This window comes from Maniola jurtina, chromosome 4, assembly GCF_905333055.1.
Source record: "Maniola jurtina chromosome 4, ilManJurt1.1, whole genome shotgun sequence".
In the NCBI taxonomy this organism is placed as follows: Eukaryota; Metazoa; Arthropoda; class Insecta; order Lepidoptera; family Nymphalidae; genus Maniola; species Maniola jurtina.
In genome coordinates, this window is record NC_060032.1 from 10,522,298 (window position 1) to 10,543,096 (window position 20,799).

Genomic DNA, 20,799 nt, shown 5'->3' on the forward strand with positions numbered 1-20,799 from the left:
GTTGCTAACAATTTGTCGCTATGACGTCTTTGAAAAGTCGCTGAAGGATGACGATTTTTTTTTAAATAAATCAAACTTTATTTCATTTTCATAAGTTAAATAAAAAATAATATAAGAACATCAAGGAACTGACTTATAAAAGCAAGTCAAGGTAGAGCTCACTCTCGGAGGTAGCGATCTGTGGTAAAAAAAAATCAACAAGACACTTCAAAAGTCACTTTTTTTTTGTTGAAAAGTGAAAAAAAAGTATGAAAAAAAGTCACTGGTCACTCGCATCTTCGAAATCAGTTCGAAATGTCGTCAAACCATAGAAAAATAATCCTCTGCTGTTGTTGTTGGTTTCGCTTCATGCTTGTGGCAAATAACAAATAATTTGAATTTCCACACATGTTTGCCACAAGCATGAACACACACCCATGGATATAAGATATAGTAATTCTTTTGACTAAGAGCTCCGACAAATAAAATAGTAGAAACGATGCCACATTTAACGGGCATGAGATGAGCCTGTCCGCGAAATTAAAATTTAATAATTTGTGAGAATGGTCGATACTAGAATTAATTTCTTAAACTGGACCTTTTCAAGTAAAGATTTTTTTATATAAACCTGTGAGGATGATAGGTACTGCCATTGTCACAATTAAAATACCATAAGCCTACGTTGTCGTATTAGTTTACAAATTGCGAAAAACCAAATTAAATTTGAATTTCGCGGGCAGGCCCGTCTCATACCCCTTAAAGTAATAGTGATGTGATCACGACTGAGGATCATATCACTATTGATGATGATGATGATGATGATAAGTATGTATATATGCTTCATACTTATTTTGTCAAAGAGTATGTAATCACTACGTTATGGTTTTTGTGAGGGTTTTTGTCCCAAAACTGGCAACCCAGAAAACGTCAGTTCAAGGACCAAGGTTGTGTTTTTATATATTCTTGGTTTATTGTTTACTTTACATAATTACCTACATTATTCATAAACCTACGGCCTACCTAATTTCTAAATTCATTGATATTTGAGGATTTCTAACCGTAAAACTGCGGTCCAATATTGGTCTTTGTTATTGATTTAACATCAGGAAGAACTTAGTGAAATGATATGTATTCCTTTTTAGTTCGTGGAAAAATGCGGCCCAATACATTTATTAGATTTAGTAGCACTGGGAAAAACTTATGTTTTCACGAAGAAATGAAGAAAAATTATATACCAACCAATTTTTTTCAAAAAACTGTACTAACCGTTGGCTCAGCAGCAGTTGCTCTTTTAGATCCACAAAGAGGTGACATGATCGCTTGCTTAGGAGAGGTGTCCGGGGAAATGGCCCTTAAATCTTTGAGGGAAAAAATGCTTGAAAGCCCTGAAGGTGCCAGTATATTGCAAGAAATGCCGCGCATAAATTCAAAAACAGTTTGTTTTAAGAAACTTTCCGAAATGCCTGAAAGGACTGTTGGTCGTGTGTATGCTAACTTCATGAGAGACAATAATATAACAGCAGATTCACGGTTGCCAGTACAGTTTATAGCTGATTCTGATTTAGCATATGTAATGCAAAGATACAGAGAGGTTCATGACTTAGTTCATGCTACATTATTCATGAAGACTACAATGTTGGGTGAAGTCAGTTCAAATTTTATTTATTAAAAAATAGTGTCTATTGTTTTACTAAATGATGCTTGCGACTTGTCTGCATGGATTTAGGTTTTTAAAACTATAGGAACTGGATTTTCCAGGATAAAAAGTATTTAATGTGTGATCCAAGATGCATGCTACCTTTCCCCCCAAATAGATGATGCCTTTGTTCTTCCACAGGATGCAAGCTATTTAGCAGACAGACATACTTTTGCATTCATAATATTAGTATAGATTTCTATCATAATAGGTAATCTACACAAATAATAATTTTGCTCCACATATTAGAATAAAAAATACACACATATTTTTAAGGTTACCATAAAATGGGTTGAAGGTATCCAAACAAAACTTCCTATGTGCATTGGTGGAGGTATATGGGGAGCAGCAAGGTTAAAGCCAAAACATAGACAACTTTATTTAAAGTATTATCTTCCCTGGGCCATTCAAACTGGGAATAATGCGAAGCTTTTACAAGGTGAGTAGTTTTAGGGTTCCCTTCCTATTAAGACTCTGCTGTCCATCGGTCTGTCTGTCTGTCATTGGACAGCTACTGCTTAGATAGGACATAGTCCTTATTACTACCCCAGGGCTCACTTCCATGGTCATATAATCTGGCCATGTCTAAATTATAAACAACATCTGTGCAACCCAATTGCTTGCTCCCATGGTCAAATAATAATCTGACCTTGCCTAATTTCTGTGCAAATTTCAGCTAGATTTTTGACAAAATTGATAACATAATAAATTATTTTGAATAATAATGTTTTTTTATTTCAGCAATATATTTTGAGAAGAGATGGGATCAAAATATTGATGATTTCCACAAAGAGATGAATATTGTTCCACTTACCAAAGTTTAGTGTAAATGTAAGACTTAATTAATTTATTATAGTTACAAAGAAATGTGATTTTTAAGTGCAATAAAATAAGAATTCAATATGAAATTTTGTATTTATTATTATTTCGTAAGATACAGAAGGCATTTTTCACTTTTGAGAAATGAATCATAATAACATTTCTGAACTACGTCCATTCTGATTATGGAGTGGAGTTGTTTTGTTGCCGACTTCCACAATCCACTCATACCATACTTTACGAGGATTCATACAACGCCAAAATGTTGCTTTTATTTTATCACCTTTTTGGACTCTTAAGGGGGTCTGTAACAATAATATTAAGTTTGTTATTCATCTTGCATAAGTTTTGTTTTCAAAGTAAAAGAATAATTATGTGGGCAAATTTTTAACTAGTTACTAGGTTGCTTCTTTTCAGCAAAGGGGCATCTAATTTTTAGCAGCTTCAAATGCTATGGAAGCTAGACAGACTAGAACTAGATGCTCAGGCAATAGTTGCCAATGGGTTTCCAGCTTTAACAATAGAAAAGAGAGGGAAATTGAAATCATATAAAATTAACTTACCTTAATTGGTATAAAAATGGGAAACCATGATATCATTCCTGGGCTATGTGTGGACGGTACTATGCTTATCATTTCCTTGCCATACAATAAACAGTCAAAGTAACCACCGAAACCATGCATGACATTGTCCTGTTGAACCTCCCAGCTGATAGTTGTTGATCTTCTGTTATCAGTCAGTGGCAGACCTCTGTAATCTGACAAGTCTTGTCCTTCATGATTTTTCATACCTTTTGCAGGATGTTCAAAGGTAAACACTGGCTAAAAATGCAAAGCCTGTGTATAATAAAACAATAATATTGACTAATAAAAAAAGTACAAGGTGTACAAATTTAGATTTACGTTTAATTTAGATTTAGGCTGTGGGTCGAAAGATCACTCGACACTCTTGTTCACTCTTATACAAGATAGCTCTTGACTGCGATCTCACCTGATGGTAAGTGATGATGCAGTCAAAGATGGCAGCTGCTTTACTTGGGAGGGGTGTGGCAGTTTCATTAAACCCATACCCCTGATCGGTTTTTTCGCGGCAACACACCGGAACGCTAAATCGCTTGGTAGCACGGCTTTGCCGGTAGGGTGGTAACTAGCCACGACCGAAGCCTCCCACCAAGCCAGACGAGAGAAGATTAGAAATTATAAATCCCCAAATTGCCCCTGCTAGGTAGGAACCGAACCACTAAGCCAGGGAGGTCGTCAAAAAACGTCTCACTTCAGTGTCACTGCCCTTTGTCGGTGTGCATTGCAACTTTGCATTTATACCACCCAGAGTTGTGCGATTCTCCTTCATTCTTTGCGTTGTTGACCAGAGTGGCCTCCTACTCAATACAGGCGACGTTATGAATTGTATTTGCATGGTGTGGAAATACCTACCTAAATTGGTGTTACCTATTTTGTAATAATAAAATAAAATAGCCAAGTGCGAGTCAGACTCTCGGACTGAGGGTTCCGTACTCAGGTAATTTTTTTCCGACATTTTGCACGATAAATCAAAAACTATTATGCATAAAAATAAATGTAAATCTGTTTTAGAATGTAAAGATATAGCCCTTTCATATGATACCTCACTTGGTATAGTTATCTTACTTTGAAAATTGAAACACATTTTTTTTTGTGATGTTACCACAAATTCATGGTTTTCGGATTTAGTCCTTTACTTGTGCTATCAGATCTACCTACCTGCCAAATTTCATGATTCTAGGTCAACGGGAAGTACCCTATAGGTTTGACAGACAGACAACAAAGTGATCCTGTAAGGGTTCCATTTTCCTTTTGAGGTACAGAACCCGAAAAAGCGTACTTACTTTAATCTCACCAATGTCATGCTTATTCTGCATATAAACCACCCAAAGAGTTTCAAGATTCTTCTCCATTTTCTGCGAGTTGAGCAAAGTTGCCGTCCGCGCGGCCGCCCACAGCCGCGCCGAGGATATGGGGGCGACGTATGAAGTGTATTCCCTTGGAATAGAAATACCACCACTTTTCAAGAGCCCCGCTGCCCCATCTAAACATTCAGGCGAGAGTTCGTTGTCTCCCCATGATCCTGAAATTATAATACTTATGTATACAATATTATTATGCTAAAAACCTGTACTATTAGGAGAACATAGAATAATAGAAAGGGTTAAGCAATACGGGTTGCAATATGACGCCGAGAGATTTTTTGAAAGCTCGCTCCATTTTAAGCTACATCATTACTTACCATCAGGTGAAATTGCGGGAAATCTATTTATTTAAAAATAGTCAACTGCTAGAGACACAAGTTTGGCAGTTAAAAATCACATTCTGAGTCTAACTACTCTTTTGTCCGAAAACTGCTTTCTTTATTGTGAGATAGGCTTGCGCTTGACAATCATGCCTGAGAAACAGCAATGATGAGATCTAGGTTGAAGTGCGCTTGCCTAGAAGATGCCTATTTATTCTTGCCTTGAAGGCAAGTTATATTTGGCAAGAAACACGGACGCCAGAAGGGCATTCCACACTTCACGGCTCGTATCAGAAATGTTGGAAAAAACTTCGTACAAGAAGATTGGGTGTCGACCACATAAGGATGCCAGCATTCACTGTTAATCGCTCTCTTTTCTTTAAATCAGTAAACAAGAACCATACTTTTTTATACAAAAACAAGTGGAGTAGAGCAGAAGTTGTAAATAAATGTACCTAGTACCAACCAATAATATTTTAATTGGTATAGAAATATAAAATGATCTCTACAATACCTAACAGTTCCGAAATTATAATGTCAGCTTTAGGCGAGAGGTTGATTTGCCTCATGTCCCCCGGAATGACAGTGACGTCACGGTCGCGCCACATTTCCCTAGCTTGTGCAGCAAGAACCACCACTGCACATGGATTTTTCTCCACTGCTATTACCTGAAAAGAAAATATTCTAAAGGCTTACACAGATATTGATGGCCATTGGCCGGGAATAAATCTAGCCAGAAATATTGCTTAAAAAGTTGACATGTCAACTGGGCAGTAGCAGATTAATCATCTACCTCTGGATCTAGGGAAACTTCTTTTAGTGAAAACCCAAATCAGGCTGAAATATTATTTTTATTAGGTACTCAAGTAAGAGCTAGAGTTAGAAGCCCTAGAAAACTTAAGCAGCAAAAAGATGAATTGTAAAGATCATTTGAGGAAAATTTTAGCGCTTGCTTCGCTAGTGTTTACTTTACTCATGCTTATTACATGATCACATTATTATTTACGAATCTGGCATTCATTCCACGAAAAAGAAATCTTGATACGCACGATATTAATAAAAAAAAATTAGATTAAAACTTTTTTACTCGCTATGCTCGCGCTAATATTCTACTAGCTAATGCCCGCGACTTCGTCCGCCCTGATTTAAAGTTTTAAAAATCCCGTGGGAACTCTGATTTTTCGAGATAAAAAGTAGCCTGTCACTCTCCAGGTCCTTAAGGACGTGATTGAAGGACAAACCAATTTAACAAACAAAACAAGTTCGCATATAAAGATATAGGTACTAGGTAGTGATTATTACTTTGTAAATGTATAAAAAAAATCTATAGGGCATTCGCGATCGCCCGCGGCCTCGCTCGGCAAAACTAAATCCTCTTTATTCCCTATCCCGTGGGAAATTCGAAAATCTGCCTTAATCCTTACATTATAAAGGAAACCTCTGTGCAAAATTTCAGCTATCTAGCTCTAAGGGTTTGGGCTGGGCATTGTTAAGTCAGCCAATGGGTCCTGGGCAAAGTTGCTATTATATGTTTCACTCTGTGATGTATGTATAATACATAATATATAGGTACCATAGTAGGTAAGGAGAGTTCATAAGGACTTACTTTTACTTTGCTATTAGTGATATCCGCTGCATTTAGTGTGGCTCTCACAAGTGGACCTCGGCCTGCACCCAATACCATTACAGTGATTGCTCTTTTACTTTCTTTGATTGCGCCATCACCCTGTCCAGTTTCAGATTGTTCACTTGTACTAGTATTAATTATTTCAGTGTTGCTTTCATTCTGGAAATGTTATAATAACTAAACACTAAAGTTAAAATGACTTTATTAAAATCATTAATCATTGCCGATTTGAGGACCAATATTTGGTCCTCAAATCTGTTCATAGTCCACCGACTGATTGCAGATGGAAGAGATGTGAAAAAAAATAAAAAAATTAATCATTGCAATTTTTAGTGTATATCGTGAGTAATATCTACTTTAAAAAAACCGGCCAAGTGCGAGTTGGACTCGTACACGAAGGGTTCCATACCATTGTACAAATTTTTTTTTTTTTGTGATGTACTTAAGCACAAATTCACTTGTCTTTACTTGTGTTATAAGACCAACTATACGTTTCTTGACAGATACACAGATAGACAACAAAGTGATTTGATAAGATTCCTTTCCTTTTGAGGTACGGATCCCTAAAAATTTTATAAAAGCCAAAATGCAAGGTTTATTCTGGAATTTACTTATTTACTTATTAAAAGTTGTTTAGTAACTTTAAGTACTAACATTAATGCTATTTTCTTTCCTTTTCTTTTGAAGATCAGTCAGTGCTTGAGCAATCGCTTTTTGGTACTGGTCATACTTGATGGGATCTTTTTCGAAAACATTGTATGTGTGAGTGTCTAAATTGTCTGCTAAAGGCTGCAGAGGTATTTGCAGATAATCTTCCCATCTGAAAACATGTGTGATTATTAATTAAGTTACTAAGAATCTTATATTAGTGGTGTATATGAAAATCAATCTTTGTCTGTCTGTCTCTTGGTTACCTATGTGTATATGATTGAATTGAAACTTTTTATATACAGTTATTCCTGGCATTATCTAATGGTTTTTCATAGTATCAACATAATATGATACATGGCGCATAATGAGCAAAAATGGTAGCTAATGTTACTTAAATAACAATAATAAAATGGTTTGATTTTTACTTAGATTCTATTGCAAATTGCAATGAATACTTTAGAAATTGCTGCAAAAATGAATTATTAGCTTACTTATAATATTTTTTTTATTAATTATTTTACTTATATCAAAACAAATAATTTTTCATAGTAACTTGTTATGTAGTATATTTCAATATTTTTAAAAAGCGAGGAATATTCACCCTCTAGCATAAGTAAACATAGGATCATCAACAACATGTGGCTTTCTCTTCCACAATCTATGCATATATTGCAAATAGTTCTCAATGTTTGCACGCCTTGCTCCACTTATAATCACTTGTGCGTCATGTTCCACCATACTCACAATTACTTGTTGATGTGGTCTTGACAAAACTGGATATCTAGAAAGAGATTATGAAAGATAACAGGATAGACACTTACATATAAATTTATTGAAAAAAAATGCGGCAATTATTATTATAATAGATAAATAAAATGAAAATACCAACTTTTTTTAGACTTTCTTTTCCATTTGACATGTCATTGGGAAGACATAACTGTATGCCATAAAACCAAGAATTGAAACTAAATTGTAAAATGTTTCATGCTGTTTTTGTTTTTGTACCCAAAATAGAAGTAATTTTATACTAACCCATTCTTGTTTTTATGGAAGAGAGAAGTAGGTACAATTATAGCCTTAATTGGTTCTCCAAGCCACCGTTTTAGAACATCCTGTGGAGGCAAATCAGCTGGTATTTCCACTACCAGACCTATTCTCTTATCCCAATTCATGCGCTCATGGAACATAGTCCACCAATACCAAGGCTCATTCCAAACCTCAACATTGTCATTTTCTTCTGACTTATTTGCTTTCACTGTTCTTTGGCAAATCATTGGCACACAGGCCCAAATGAGTGATGGGTGATGGCTGTAAAACAGATAATTAATCAAAATCAAAATTTATTTGTTTCATGTAGAACTACTAGAATCTCTTACCCTATGTCTGCTGAATGCAGAATACCATATTGTATGTATTGGCATTACGTACCATTTTAAAAGGCTTTTTAAACATACTTCAACTACGCAAACTACTTAATGTCACTATACCATAGACATTATTACATGGTGTATTAAATTTGTGCTCAGTAATGAGTAAGACAAAAGATAAAAATGTATGAGTAGAAAACACAAATGTCCAAGTTTTAAGTCTTCACTTTAGATACATTTGTGACATAACTTTTTCTTTTTCCGGTTCAGTACCTCAAAAGGAAAAACAGAAGAATCCCTTATAGAATCACTATGTTGTCAGTCTGTCTGTCTGTCCGTCTATTGTGTCTGTCAAGAAAAAATATAGGGTACTTCCTGTTGACCTGAAATCGTGGAAAGCTGGAAGGTAGGTGTATAGCACAAGGGGTAAAATCTGAAAAAAATTAACAACATCACAAAAAAAAATTAAGAAAGATGTGTTCATGAAAACAAAAATGCATACTTATAAGTAAGTGTTTAATTTATCATGCAAAATCAATGACTTTCTAAGCAAGGACATCGCACTGGCGCGCATAACAAGGGACCAAGTAAGTGTGCTTATACTCGGTGTAAGCACACTTTCTTCATTAGTCGCATGTTGACTGCAAAGCTGTCAAGACGCCTAAATGCGCGATCAAAAAGTGCCAAAATAATACGTTAACGACGCAGAAAAGAGATGGTGTGACTTACCACCGGTAAGTTAATTTTATTTACGTAAGATAACATGCGAAAAAGTGTAAAATATTTAGTAAAACCATTGAAAACACTAGAAATATCTAAAATTATTTACCATTTATTTACAATGTTCCCATTCCTTTCTCTCACGCACATCGGAAAGAGACAGATGGAAGGGCGCGTCACGAATGTCGGAAAAACAAAACTGTGGAGTAGCTTTTTTTTGTTCAATGTAAAATCTATTGGCCATTATTGTATCACATTTATTTTATTACTAGCTGTGCCCGCGACTTCGTTCGCGTGGAATAGCTCTCAGCGCGCTTTATATAGCCACGGACGCTCAGGCGCGAGGCGTGTATCTGTACGTTAAAAATGTTCGCCGTAATTCTTTAAATTGATATAACTTTTTTATTTATGAACCGATTGACATGAAATAAACACTAAATGTTAAGTGAAGCTTACTACAATATATTAGTGACAACCGTATCTAAATCGAATAAGCCGTTTCTGATATTAGCGTGCACAAACACACAGACAAACAGACAAAAAAAAAATTAATTACAATTTCGGGTTCGGCATCGATAAAAAAAAAGTAGCAGGGATTGTTATTATTAACAACCCCTGCTACTTTTTTATATATATTTCCATTGTACAGACACCACTTTTCTACAATTTTATTATATGTATAGATAGATCTTTTGACGACCTCCAGTGCGCAGTGGTAACGCGGTGGATTTGTATGACGAGGGTCCCGGGTTCGATTCCCGGCTGGGCCGATTGAGATTTTCTTAATTGGTTTAGGTCGGCTGGTGGGAGGCATTTGGCCATCTTGATTCAAGGCCCATCTTGAATCCGCCATTTTGGTTTTATTTTTCAGCTCCCTGTCAATTGGATGAAGTTCTGAGTGACATTTGTTCGAGCACCCCCCACCTATCTTCAATACCCTGGCCGTGCTCCTCACCGAAATCCTCAATTATCAGCTCTATCCATATTTTTCCTCCGAATCATTTTTTGTCCTCTATACGAAACCATCGGTAAAAAAAAACATACAAAATTTTACAGAAGAGGTGATCAAATGAGTCAGTCAGTCAGTCAGTGAATCAGCACGAGCAGAATAGTATATAGTATAGATATAGTATAATAGTTTCATATTTACAAAAACGAAAAATCTCTCAAAGAAATAACAAAAATTAATAGTGCTATACTACTCCATTCCATTTTTTGTTCAAGTTTGCTTCTAAAATCACCTTATTCAGCTTCGAGTGCAATAATCGATTTACATTGCGGCTTAATCACTGAGGTTAGTTTACAGGACTTGAATGTTAGCGGGAATGTATAAATGGAGCAGTTGAAGCTACATAGGGTGAATTTAGAAACGTGTGCCATGTTTGGGATCTTGTGTTGTATGCCACGATGTGTCCATGCTTAGAAAGTCATTGTGCAAAATGTCAAAAAAATACCACCATCACTGAACTACCAGTTTTAAAGCTCATTTCAAACTACGAAAATATAATATAATATATAAATATCGCTCACCTCTACTTTGAAATGTGAATCTCAGTGTGAACAGTGAGCGATATTTATATATTGTATTGTATTTCCGTAGTTTGAAAAGGACTTAATTCAAACTGGTGAAGATGTGATGAAGATCTTTAAATAGCGAACTAGTGCAATGCTTAGTTGAGTACCTAGATAGAGTTACTATTCAACCATTAGAATAACATGAAGTCAGTTTTTTAAATCTTGATTTGAAATCCAAATATCAAAAACTTTACACACCTTGACTCCAGGTACGTATGCAAGTTCCTAGCTAAGTTATTTACGTTTCTTGAATGCAAATTCAACATCAAGGCGGAAAGTCCGAGTCCTCGACAATACGCAAGTTCTTCATTTAGACAATCCTCATGACGTTGGCGGACAACTGGAGATTCCGAGTCAGGATCTAAATAATGTGATAGCCTTCCAACAATCCTGCTGTTCCAGTCTTGTGGTGATAGTATCATATCCGATCTCGTAAAGCCTCCCACCAGTCCACCGGACGGCAAATGCGACCGCCGAAAACGTGGGTGGATAATCGGTAAAACGATAAATGCATAACCGGCTTGCAACGCTTCCAATAGACATGCTTGTAAGTCAGGAGCGATTATATATTCTAAGCCGCAAGAAATCTCTTGACGAGCCATATTTTATGAAGAAACTAAAATCCACCGCTAAAAAACGAATTTTTACCAAGGATAGTAAATACAACAAATGTCTGATGTCAAAGCATTTTGATTTTTGACAGACAGAGAGAAACATGAATGAATATGACATGACAAATGATGACAGAAACTAATTAGTGTTGTGTATCGATATAGTCCAATATCAATAGTCCATTGATTTTATTATAGTCATTAGGCTTTCTTGGCACTTGAGTGACATTGACAGGGAGGCGCAGTTGTAGCACAAAGGCTGCCAGCAAATAAAATCTTCTCAAGTTTAGGGAATACCTTGAAAATGTCAATGTTGAAAATCTAATAAGTTTAATCCAATTTTCACTGAAAGAGAAATTAGGAAAGCCGTTCTTGTTTGTACATCGAAAAAAATATATAAAAACCATTGATAGTCCAGGGACTTGCAACTTAATATTGACCTGCTCTAGTACTATACTTACCTAGTAGTGCTATATATAGCTATAAGATGCAGACTCATTTATGCTGTAGGTATTAATTTTCAGAATATATCACGAAGTTATTTAGTATATGGAATGACTCTACTTTGAAAAAAAAACTGTTTTTTTTACTTAGCAACACCACATACAAGGCGGCAGCATGACACTTCACAAGATGGCGGTGTTAGTTCCAATTTTGGACACGCGCCAAGAGAGCCTTGTCGGACTGTATAAGATGCAAGATGCGGACACATTTATGCTGTATTAATTATAAGAATATATCGCCCAGTTATGTATAATGTACAGTGAAATTTATATTTTTTCACTTAGCAATACCACATACAAGGGGGCAGCATGATACTTCACAAGATGGCGTTAATTCCAATTTTGACCACGCGCCAAGAGAGCCTTGTTGGACTCGGACTGTAGAACATGTTTTAGATTCATGATAGTAGCCTCGAAGCCGAAGCCAGAAAGCCAGTTAAAAAAGTTCATGATAATTAATTAGCTGAACATGACAATGACATTGACATTAAAGTAACCTCAAAAGTGCCTAAAAATCCAATGATCCAAATACCGCGGCACCTGCCGTTTTCGGTTTTTCCTGGTCGGAAACCTGCAGCTGCAGACACCGCAAGCACGTAGAATTACGTATTATCGTTAAAGTGATTTGTTGCCTTTGTTTTTATAATAGGTACTTATTAAATATTATTGTACCTTTCCCAAGTTTTGAGACATCATGACTGCGAAGAAGAAACCAGTAAAAAACCGTCAACTAGAAGCGGATCTAAAAAAGGAATTAAATTTTGTTAAAAATTTGTTTACAATGTTTTCACTACCATTGCAGAAAAAAGGTGAGCTTTGGAAAATTTTCTTCACTGTACTTATGCCTAAAGTTTCTAAACAGATATCATAGCTTAGTTTCCCATAAAACCTACCTATTGAAATTTATCAAAACAAACACTGCTCTTCAGCTCTGTCCTATTGCCTTGCACCGTAAGTTGCGTCAAAATGTGCTCTAAAATAGAATAACTGGCGTAATATGTTTTTATTGAGCAGCGCGTAAGAATGTACACTTAAAACCTTAGATGTCATTATTTTACTTGATAAACTGTATTAAAATATTGATTTTTGATTGAATATTTGCAATTAAAAATCTGCTTATGTTATTTTCCAGGTGATAATGATAATCAAATGGATATTGAAGTAACTAATAGGACTAAGCAAGATGAGGAAAAACAACTTCCAGAGAGAGCCCATAGCATTGTAGAACTCGAGGAAAAGTTAGAAAAAATTAAGTCTCAGAGTAATTATAATCTTAAAACCAAACTCACAAAAAAGAGTTTAACCAGTAAGCTGAACAAAAAAATAAAAAAGCGAGAACGAGTAAAACTGAATAAACATAAAGTTAAAGCTGCCATTGACTCTATGGAAGTAAAGGAAATAAATACTAAAGAAAAGGAAAAAAATATATACACAGCAAAGCCAATTTTCAACAGTGAAGGAAAGCTAGTTTTTTCCAAATTTGACTTTGCTAAGCTTGGTAAAAGAGGTATGTCACATCTCACTCATGTGTTTTTTATCCATACTAATACATATTATTATAAATGCGAACGTGTGTAGTGTGCTCAGTAATGGGCCAGCAATGGGATGATCATGATGATAATGAACTATCTGTCTGTTACATTCATGAGTTTAACTGATAATGACATTTGGTACAGATATAGTTTCATCCAGAAGATGGATAGTATTATAGGCTACTTTTTATCTCAGAAAACCTAAAGATTTATTTGATCCCAAAAGCCATACATGATTTGAATCTTATAACTACATTATGGCTTATTGTATTGTACACAATTACTAAGCTAAACTATAGCTAAGCTAAACAATAACTATTTCTTTTGCTATCCCTTTCATAATGCTCCCTGAGGAGAAGAATAACACTAATTTTAGAGCTATCAATTTAGTTTAGAGATTGTGTACAATAGAACTGTGTCACAGTAGCCTGTAACATGTGGTATACTAAAATTAATATGAACCCTTAAACCTACCAATTTATTAAAATCTAGTGAGATGTGTAGCAATTATATTAGGGAACCAATAAACTGATAAACAATATGCAGGTACACACCAATAAAAGGTTTCATAATAAGGTTAAACATTTTCAGATATAAGTAATAAATCTCAAAAAGATCCCAAAAAGGTTCTTGACAATCTCAAACAGCAAGAAGAGAAGTTACAAAAGTTGGCTGAAGTAGACAGTGAGAAAGCAAAGGAGTTAAAAGAGAAGGCTGCTTGGAAAAATATACTTCAAAAAGCTGAAGGGGAGAAAGTGAAAGATGATCCAACATTATTGAAGAAATCCATCAAGAAAATGGTAAAATATTTCACATTTTATGACTTTGTTTTTGTTGATAGTAGATTAGTTGAATGTTTAAATTGACACTGGATTTTCTTTGTGTAAACTGAAAATTATCATGGTTTAAGTCATACATAATTATTAATTATGTACTTTAATTTGTAGGAACAAAAGAAGAAGGTAAGTCAAAAGAAATGGGAGGGACGAATTCAGAATGTTGAAAAGAAAAAGGAGGAAAGACAAAATAAACGAAAAGAAAACATTTTCAAAAAGAAGAAAGAAAAAAAAGCCAAAGTTGTAAAGGCAGCAGTGAAGAGAGGGCGAGTTGTAATTTAATAATTAGATACGGGAATAAAAGGATATTAATAATAACGTGTTTTATTGTACTGTAAAAGTTAAAATATAATTCAATCATCAGAATAATGTCTATCTATATACTAATAAATAAAATTGGAATGTCTGTCTGTAATTTCGAAATAACTACCTCATATTAAGCTCATATGGTTATTTGAACAATACCATAACTGAATCACACGTTTTTGAAATTTTTGTCTGTCTGTATGTCCATCTGTCTGTTTGAACGGGCTAATCTTCGGAATGGCTGAACCTATTTTGACGGGACTTTCACAGACAAGTAGAGGATTAACCAAGGAGTAACACTGACTACTTTTTTAATCGACTTTAAAATGAAGTTGTGTTTTTCTACCTATGTACACTGATATCTCAGAGATTTCTGAACCGATTTGCGTAATTTTTTTTTAATCGATAGAGGAACTTCGCGAAATTGTTCCACAAAAAATTTGGATTCCAACTTCTCAATCCTGATGCTGCAGGGGATCTAACCAATCCACGCGGGCGAAGCTGCGGGCATCATCTAGTATCGAATAATCAGCCACTGCACAGTGTGCCTAGTGGGAGATTTTTAACCTATTCGATCGCGTGAAAGTTAACTGCGTTTTGTATGGAATTGAAACAGCGCCATCTTCTTGTCACTAGATGGCGCTGTTTCAATTCCCTAGGCACACAGATTCAAGGATAGAAGAGATAGAACTCTTTCTCGCGATGTTAGCTGTAGCCATATCGCACTTCGATAAACAAAATTAGATGCTCGACTCTGCCGCTATTTTTTTAAGATTAGGGAGTGTAGAGTTAGCACGGGACTTCTGTGTATGTAGAAAAAGAGCCCGTTGAAATGTGCTACTTATGCATAGCGCTCTGCCGAGTTTTAAAAAGAGCGCTTAAAGTTATTAGAAAAGGATAGAGAAACAAACAATGATGGACTACGTAAAGCGTTGAAATATAATAAGAAAGAATTATTATTTTCTACATCCATGAATATGATATACTCATAGATAACAGAAACAAGTTGTAATGGTATAATGGACTGTCACCTAAAAATAAAATATTACATTCCTAACACCATTTGCATACGCTAGCGCCATTTTGGAAGGTTGTGGAACCATTTATATCTGGACACTTTTTCAACTTTTCCCCCATAAGAGATCGTGCTCTTTAATTGAGACATAACAAGTGTAAATTAAAAATTTATAACACCCCCGACAAGTGAAGGTTACAGTAACTAGTAAAGAGCTGATAACTTTCAAACGGCTGAACCGATTTTCTTGGATTATAGCTAAGAACAATCTCGATCAAGCCACCTTTCAAACAAAAAAAACTAAACGAAAATCGGTTCATTAGTTTAGGAGCTACGATGCCACAGACAGATACACAGATACACCGATACACAGATACACACGTCAAACTTATAACACCCCTCTTTTTGGGGGTCGGGGGTTAAAAAGACTTCACCCGCACCACATTTTTGTGCTTTGAGTTTCGACGTGGAGGGTACGTCTTTGCTTTACTAGTAGTACTGCAGTTCTGCACCTAGCATCTTAAACCCGAATATTGCTTTTTTCAACTTCCGTGGCGCGTACAGTTACTGAATGCATAATAGTAACTGGTTTATCCAGTAGAGGTATATTATGTAACACAAATACCAGTAATAATGTTTTTATTCAAATTTAAAAGAGTACAAATACTCATTATAATAAGAAATTAGTTGCAAGTAACAGGTTACATAATAATTAGAAATGAGGGTAGCTTGTATTTTGGAATTATTCATGCTATACAAAATACAAATTGATTGTATTTTGTATCAAAATACAAATTGATTGTATTTTGTATCAAAATACAAATTGATTGTATTTTGTATCAAAATACAAATTGATTGTATTTTGTATCGGATGAACTAATGTAAATTAATAAATAAATTCGTGACAGTCGTTTATTTAATATACAATGTTGGTGTTTAATCGGCTGTAAAACCTCTGAAATAATTATTAAGTCGACAGCCTTATAGGCCTAGTAGGTATATAGTCCTAACATTTTTCGCAGAGAATATTGTCTAGATTTAAGGGCCAGCACATACAGATAGAGTGAAGTAGAGCCCAGTCTTTTTCATAACAACTTAAGCTCAGGTGCGTCTACCCAGCTACATTGAAATTGGTACCTATGTACTCAAAAGTAAACACGAAGGTGACTCCAAAGACGCGTTCCTGGTTGAGTTAATTTATAGAAAATACGCCGCGCCTCGGCTCTACTATACTCTGCCGGTGTGAGTTGCGCCTTACATCTGTCCTGTTATTTTAGAGATTTGTGTACAACCGTATAAGCACGTTTATAACCGGGTGTCTTCATACGACCTTAGTGAAATAGATGTTTATTGCCTACTTAGTAATAGTTTGCACATTTGTCTCCAGTCGCATGAATTATTTCAATATTTATTTGGCTAAGATGTATCTGTTACCGCTAAAGTGCTTAAATCAGGAGTTCAGATTAACCAGTTAATAATAACCGCTAAAGAGCGAAAAATTGTATCGTTGGTCTGTTTTAAGCTTTCAACTATTTAATGTTGAAACAATCTAGGTCTGAAGTTTAATGTTTCTTCGTTGGAATAAATAGTTTTACCAATTAAAAAAAACTTTATACCTATCCTTAGACCCCGGCGAGTTCATTAACCGACTTCTAAAAAAAAAGGAGAGGGTTCTCAATTCGTCGAAATCTTTTTTTATTTTTTTTAGAACTTACCTAATACTTTATTTTTATCTACCCTAGATGCATTTGCAATTCAACGGACTTAGTATAGGTACGTGAACATTTACCTACTACGTAAAATTCAGTAATTGCTACTTTAGGTAGACTGTATGTAAAATTCCGCAATTTAACATATCGAACCCGGTAATGTCAAGATTATCTAGTTAATGCCGATATCGATTTTCGTACTCTAGCGGTAACATAATTCATTATGCAACTAAAGTTTAATTTCGGTGGAAAATACTAGAAATTTCTACCAAGAAATTGCACTGTTTTACAGTCTAGTAGGTACACTACTGTAATAGAGATTAAACTAGGTATACTCTATGTAATAACTAAATTCATATGAACACATTCTTTCTTACTCCTAGGTGCGTAAGTTAAATTAATAATTAACACCATGCTAAGTTAAAAAGAAATTATACTACACTGTTATTTTTTAAACTGTGTGTCCAAAAATATTAGGCAAATTAAAAGAATCCGATACTTTTACTTATTTGTACCTTTTTACTGGTTATAAATAATACTTATTAAGTTACATGAAACTATTTAAATATTTTTTCAATGTCTTTGGATAGACAAGAAAGGGTAGTTTTCTCTTTTATTGGCTACCTAGATAATTTTAAACCAGAATTTGTTAGTTTATGGAGTTCCCGTCTTCTAACAAATTATTATATACTTACTAAATATATAAAAACCGGTCAAGTGCAAGTCGGACTTGCATACGAAGGGTTCTGTACCATGGTGCAAGATAATTTATATTTAACACTTATGTGCAAAACTGCAAGTTAATTACGGAAAGCGCCATCTATAATGTGATTTAGTAAACTAATTACTTGTTCGTAAACACATTTTAATTTTTTTGTGATGTACCCACACTTTCACTCTTTCGGATTTTTCTTTTAGTTGTGCTATAGCGTCAGTGAAGTTGTTGAACAGTGCGCAAGTAAAAAAAGTCAATTAATTTCAGGAGAGTAATAAAACTGTATAAAAATTCGTTAGCAACCCTTGATGTATAATACATATTTTGAAAAAGGGTATAAAATGAAGTTATTGACGAAATAAAAAACGTTATGATTCTGATTTATCGAATGAAAGATGGCATTAAAATGTTAGAACCCGCTAAGAAATGACTTACGCACTGTTAGAACATCAGTGACGATAAAACATTGCTACCTGCCAAATTTCATGATTCTAGGTCAACGGGAAGTCCCTATGGGTTTTGATTACCTGGGTGCCTAGTGGGAGATTTTTAACCTATTCGATCGCGTAAAAGTTAACTGCGTTTTGTATGGAATTGAAACAGCGCCATCTAGTGACAAGAAGATGGCGCTGTTTCAATTCCATACAAAACGCAGTTAACTTTTACGCGATCGAATAGGTTAAAAATCTCCCACTAGGCACACTGATCTTGACAGACAACGATCCTATAAGGGTTCCTTTTTCATTTTAAGGTACGGAACCCTAAAAACGAACAAAGTTGCAACATTTCATTAAAAATAGTTTATTTGCTTTGCATAAAACAATTCATAATTTGTAAATTAAAAGGAAATTATTATTCTAGGCAGAACAAATAGGTAGGTAAGTACTTACCTATTTTTACTGTGATTCTATTTATATAGGTACCATAACTTTGAAATACATTTTAAATTAATATTGCCGCTATATTATTTTATACACGAATATAAAAAAGATCCCTTAACAGTAACTTTAATTATATGAATAAAATAAACGTTATACCTAACATTAAATCGACCGCCAACTCTTATCCGTCTATAACTAATAATATTTCAAAGAAACAGATAGAGGAAAATAATAATGTATTTAGATAAGTATTTGGTAAAATATTGACAAAGCTGCTAACAATATTGTAGTATCGGGCGCATCGAAATCAAAACCTAAGCTTTCAAGTTTAAGTGATAAAAGGTGGACATTCATTACTAGGTATAATATTTACCTAATTGTTTTACCGTTTGGAATTGAACAATTTTCGGTGTAGGTTTATGTATGACTCAAAATCCTTTAAATCCTAAAATAAACTCAATTTAACATTTTTTTTTACTTTTATAAGTATAAAATAGTCGCATCGCATCAAAGATAAATTTGAATATGCGCGCGTTATTGTCTTAATAGTAAAAATGTAATTGACTAAACCCCTTACAAACTATTGCTTCAAGGATGTCGAACGGTAGACTATCCATCTGTAATTAATCATTATTTACACTTTCAGTTGTGGATTGTTTAGGTACTGTGTTAATTATTACAAAAAATAACTAAGTAAGTATGTTCCCATTATTTTGGTTACACAGTTTTAAGGCTAACAATAATTCTAACACTAAAAATTAAAAATAAACATTACATGTAAAAAAACAATTGTAAATAGCAACAACTAAACTTGAATATAAAGCCTCGAAATAGAAGTCTCATTTTTGAATAACTTGTTATAAAATAAATAATGATTATAATTTACAATGATTTCAAATATAGGACACAAAAGAACAATAAAAGAAAAATGGGTGTGAATATCCGTTGCGTACATGCGGAAGAAGTGAAAGGTAGCCTTTAAAAAGACGTTTCACTTCAAACATTGCAGGTCTATTTTCTACACAAAAGTTTTGTGCAGAAAATAATGAGAACTACAACATTGAACAAATAAAAAAGAAGCCAGAGCCAATTACTGTCTTAACACCCAAACCAGCGTAGTATGAATTTGCTCTTCCTTTTCCTACTATTAAAATCAGTTCACCACTATTTTTAGCCACTCCACTTTCTGCTTGAACCATCATGCTCTTTCGTGGTTTACTGCAAGGATTACGAGCCGTATAAATGCATCCGGCTATCTAGTAAGCTGCAGACACATAAAATATCTACTGTGTTACGGTGTGCCATGACGCGACCAAGGCGATCGGAGGTAGACGAGAGTCAATCGCTGCGCGCTCTGAGTAAAAGATTATTTATCCTAGACCGCGCCGGGCCCGAGACGTGCCAAGTAGGGATGGTACGGAGCTTCGGTTCCGGTTCCGTTAAGTCGGAACTTCCGATTACTATTATACTTTCGGTTCCGACTCCGGCTCCGACATTTTTTAATCGGAGGTGTGAATCGGAGGTCGAAGCATAGATAGCGGGCGAGTGCGGCGGCGTGTGCCGACCGACTGTTATGATTCGACAGGTTCATACGCGTCGCGCGGGGAATCGCCCCTCCCCCGACCCGCGCACTCAATTGTCAATTATTTTTTCACTTGTTAACGCACACGACAGCACGACACGTTCATTGGTTAAATAGATATTTGTTTTGATTTTTGCGGCTTATTATCAATGAAAGTCATCTGTTTTTGTGTTGGACAATGAAACCTAAATCAAGTTGTATTTGGAACTACTTCATTCAAGTTAATTCGGATTCGGCAAAGTGTAAACTGTGTATGAAGACGTATTCAAGAAAGGGAGGTACGACAACGTCTTTAAAAAGCCATTTGAAGTCTGTCCATGCCACTGAATATGAAGAATTAATAAAGTTAGAAACTGAAAAAAAAAATACTGTAAGTGTACAGCCTTCGACTTCGACGCCCCTTCAGGATG

The 20,799-nt window shown here is 34.9% G+C and overlaps 3 protein-coding genes across 6 annotated transcripts; 2 read left to right on the top strand and 1 right to left on the bottom strand.

Moving 5' to 3' along the window:
• Positions 1-825: 825 nt before the first annotated feature.
• LOC123864600 (ubiquinone biosynthesis protein COQ4 homolog, mitochondrial) lies at positions 826-19,771 on the top strand. 3 transcript variants are annotated; one of them, XM_045905173.1, is made up of 4 exons: positions 826-923; positions 1,122-1,624; positions 1,952-2,114; positions 2,417-2,577. In XM_045905173.1, exons 2-4 carry the CDS (start codon positions 1,133-1,135, stop codon positions 2,497-2,499), a joined length of 738 nt encoding a protein of 245 aa, XP_045761129.1. In that variant the 5' UTR covers positions 826-923; positions 1,122-1,132; the 3' UTR covers positions 2,500-2,577. The 3 variants fall into 3 exon arrangements, with proteins under 3 accessions (XP_045761129.1, XP_045761128.1, XP_045761127.1); XM_045905172.1 differs by lacking the exon at positions 826-923 and adding an exon at positions 18,934-19,771 and having other exon boundaries at positions 930-1,624; positions 2,417-2,520; XM_045905171.1 differs by lacking the exon at positions 826-923 and having other exon boundaries at positions 930-1,624.
• LOC123864594 (protein arginine N-methyltransferase 5) lies at positions 2,570-11,401 on the bottom strand. Its single transcript, XM_045905161.1, has 9 exons — positions 10,898-11,401; positions 8,070-8,345; positions 7,639-7,818; positions 7,041-7,206; positions 6,366-6,545; positions 5,274-5,427; positions 4,359-4,597; positions 3,058-3,315; positions 2,570-2,799 (listed from the first exon to the last, which is right to left on the bottom strand). The coding sequence occupies exons 1-9, from the start codon at positions 11,299-11,301 to the stop codon at positions 2,644-2,646; spliced, it is 2,013 nt and encodes a 670-aa protein (XP_045761117.1). The 5' UTR covers positions 11,302-11,401; the 3' UTR covers positions 2,570-2,643.
• LOC123864599 (surfeit locus protein 6 homolog) lies at positions 12,295-14,496 on the top strand. 2 transcript variants are annotated; one of them, XM_045905169.1, is made up of 5 exons: positions 12,304-12,405; positions 12,496-12,622; positions 12,946-13,320; positions 13,937-14,145; positions 14,293-14,496. In XM_045905169.1, exons 2-5 carry the CDS (start codon positions 12,508-12,510, stop codon positions 14,461-14,463), a joined length of 870 nt encoding a protein of 289 aa, XP_045761125.1. In that variant the 5' UTR covers positions 12,304-12,405; positions 12,496-12,507; the 3' UTR covers positions 14,464-14,496. The 2 variants fall into 2 exon arrangements, with proteins under 2 accessions (XP_045761124.1, XP_045761125.1); XM_045905168.1 differs by having other exon boundaries at positions 12,295-12,622.
• Positions 19,772-20,799: the final 1,028 nt, after the last annotated feature.

Coding starts and splice junctions, on each gene's coding strand:
- LOC123864599 (XM_045905168.1), top strand. CDS start 12,508: ATGACTGCGAAGAAGAAACCAGTAAAAAACCGTCAACTAGAAGCGGAT. Junction 12,623..12,945: donor ACTACCATTGCAGAAAAAAG/GTGAGCTTTGGA, acceptor GTTATTTTCCAG/GTGATAATGATAATCAAATG. Junction 14,146..14,292: donor AGAAATCCATCAAGAAAATG/GTAAAATATTTC, acceptor TTTAATTTGTAG/GAACAAAAGAAGAAGGTAAG.
- LOC123864600 (XM_045905172.1), top strand. CDS start 1,106: ATGTATTCCTTTTTAGTTCGTGGAAAAATGCGGCCCAATACATTTATT. Junction 1,625..1,951: donor AGACTACAATGTTGGGTGAA/GTCAGTTCAAAT, acceptor CATATTTTTAAG/GTTACCATAAAATGGGTTGA. Junction 2,115..2,416: donor TAATGCGAAGCTTTTACAAG/GTGAGTAGTTTT, acceptor TTTTTATTTCAG/CAATATATTTTGAGAAGAGA.
- LOC123864594 (XM_045905161.1), bottom strand. CDS start 11,301: ATGGCTCGTCAAGAGATTTCTTGCGGCTTAGAATATATAATCGCTCCT. Junction 8,346..10,897: donor CATACGTACCTGGAGTCAAG/GTGTGTAAAGTT, acceptor TCTGTTTTACAG/CCATCACCCATCACTCATTT. Junction 3,316..4,358: donor ATGACATTGGTGAGATTAAA/GTAAGTACGCTT, acceptor TTGCATTTTTAG/CCAGTGTTTACCTTTGAACA.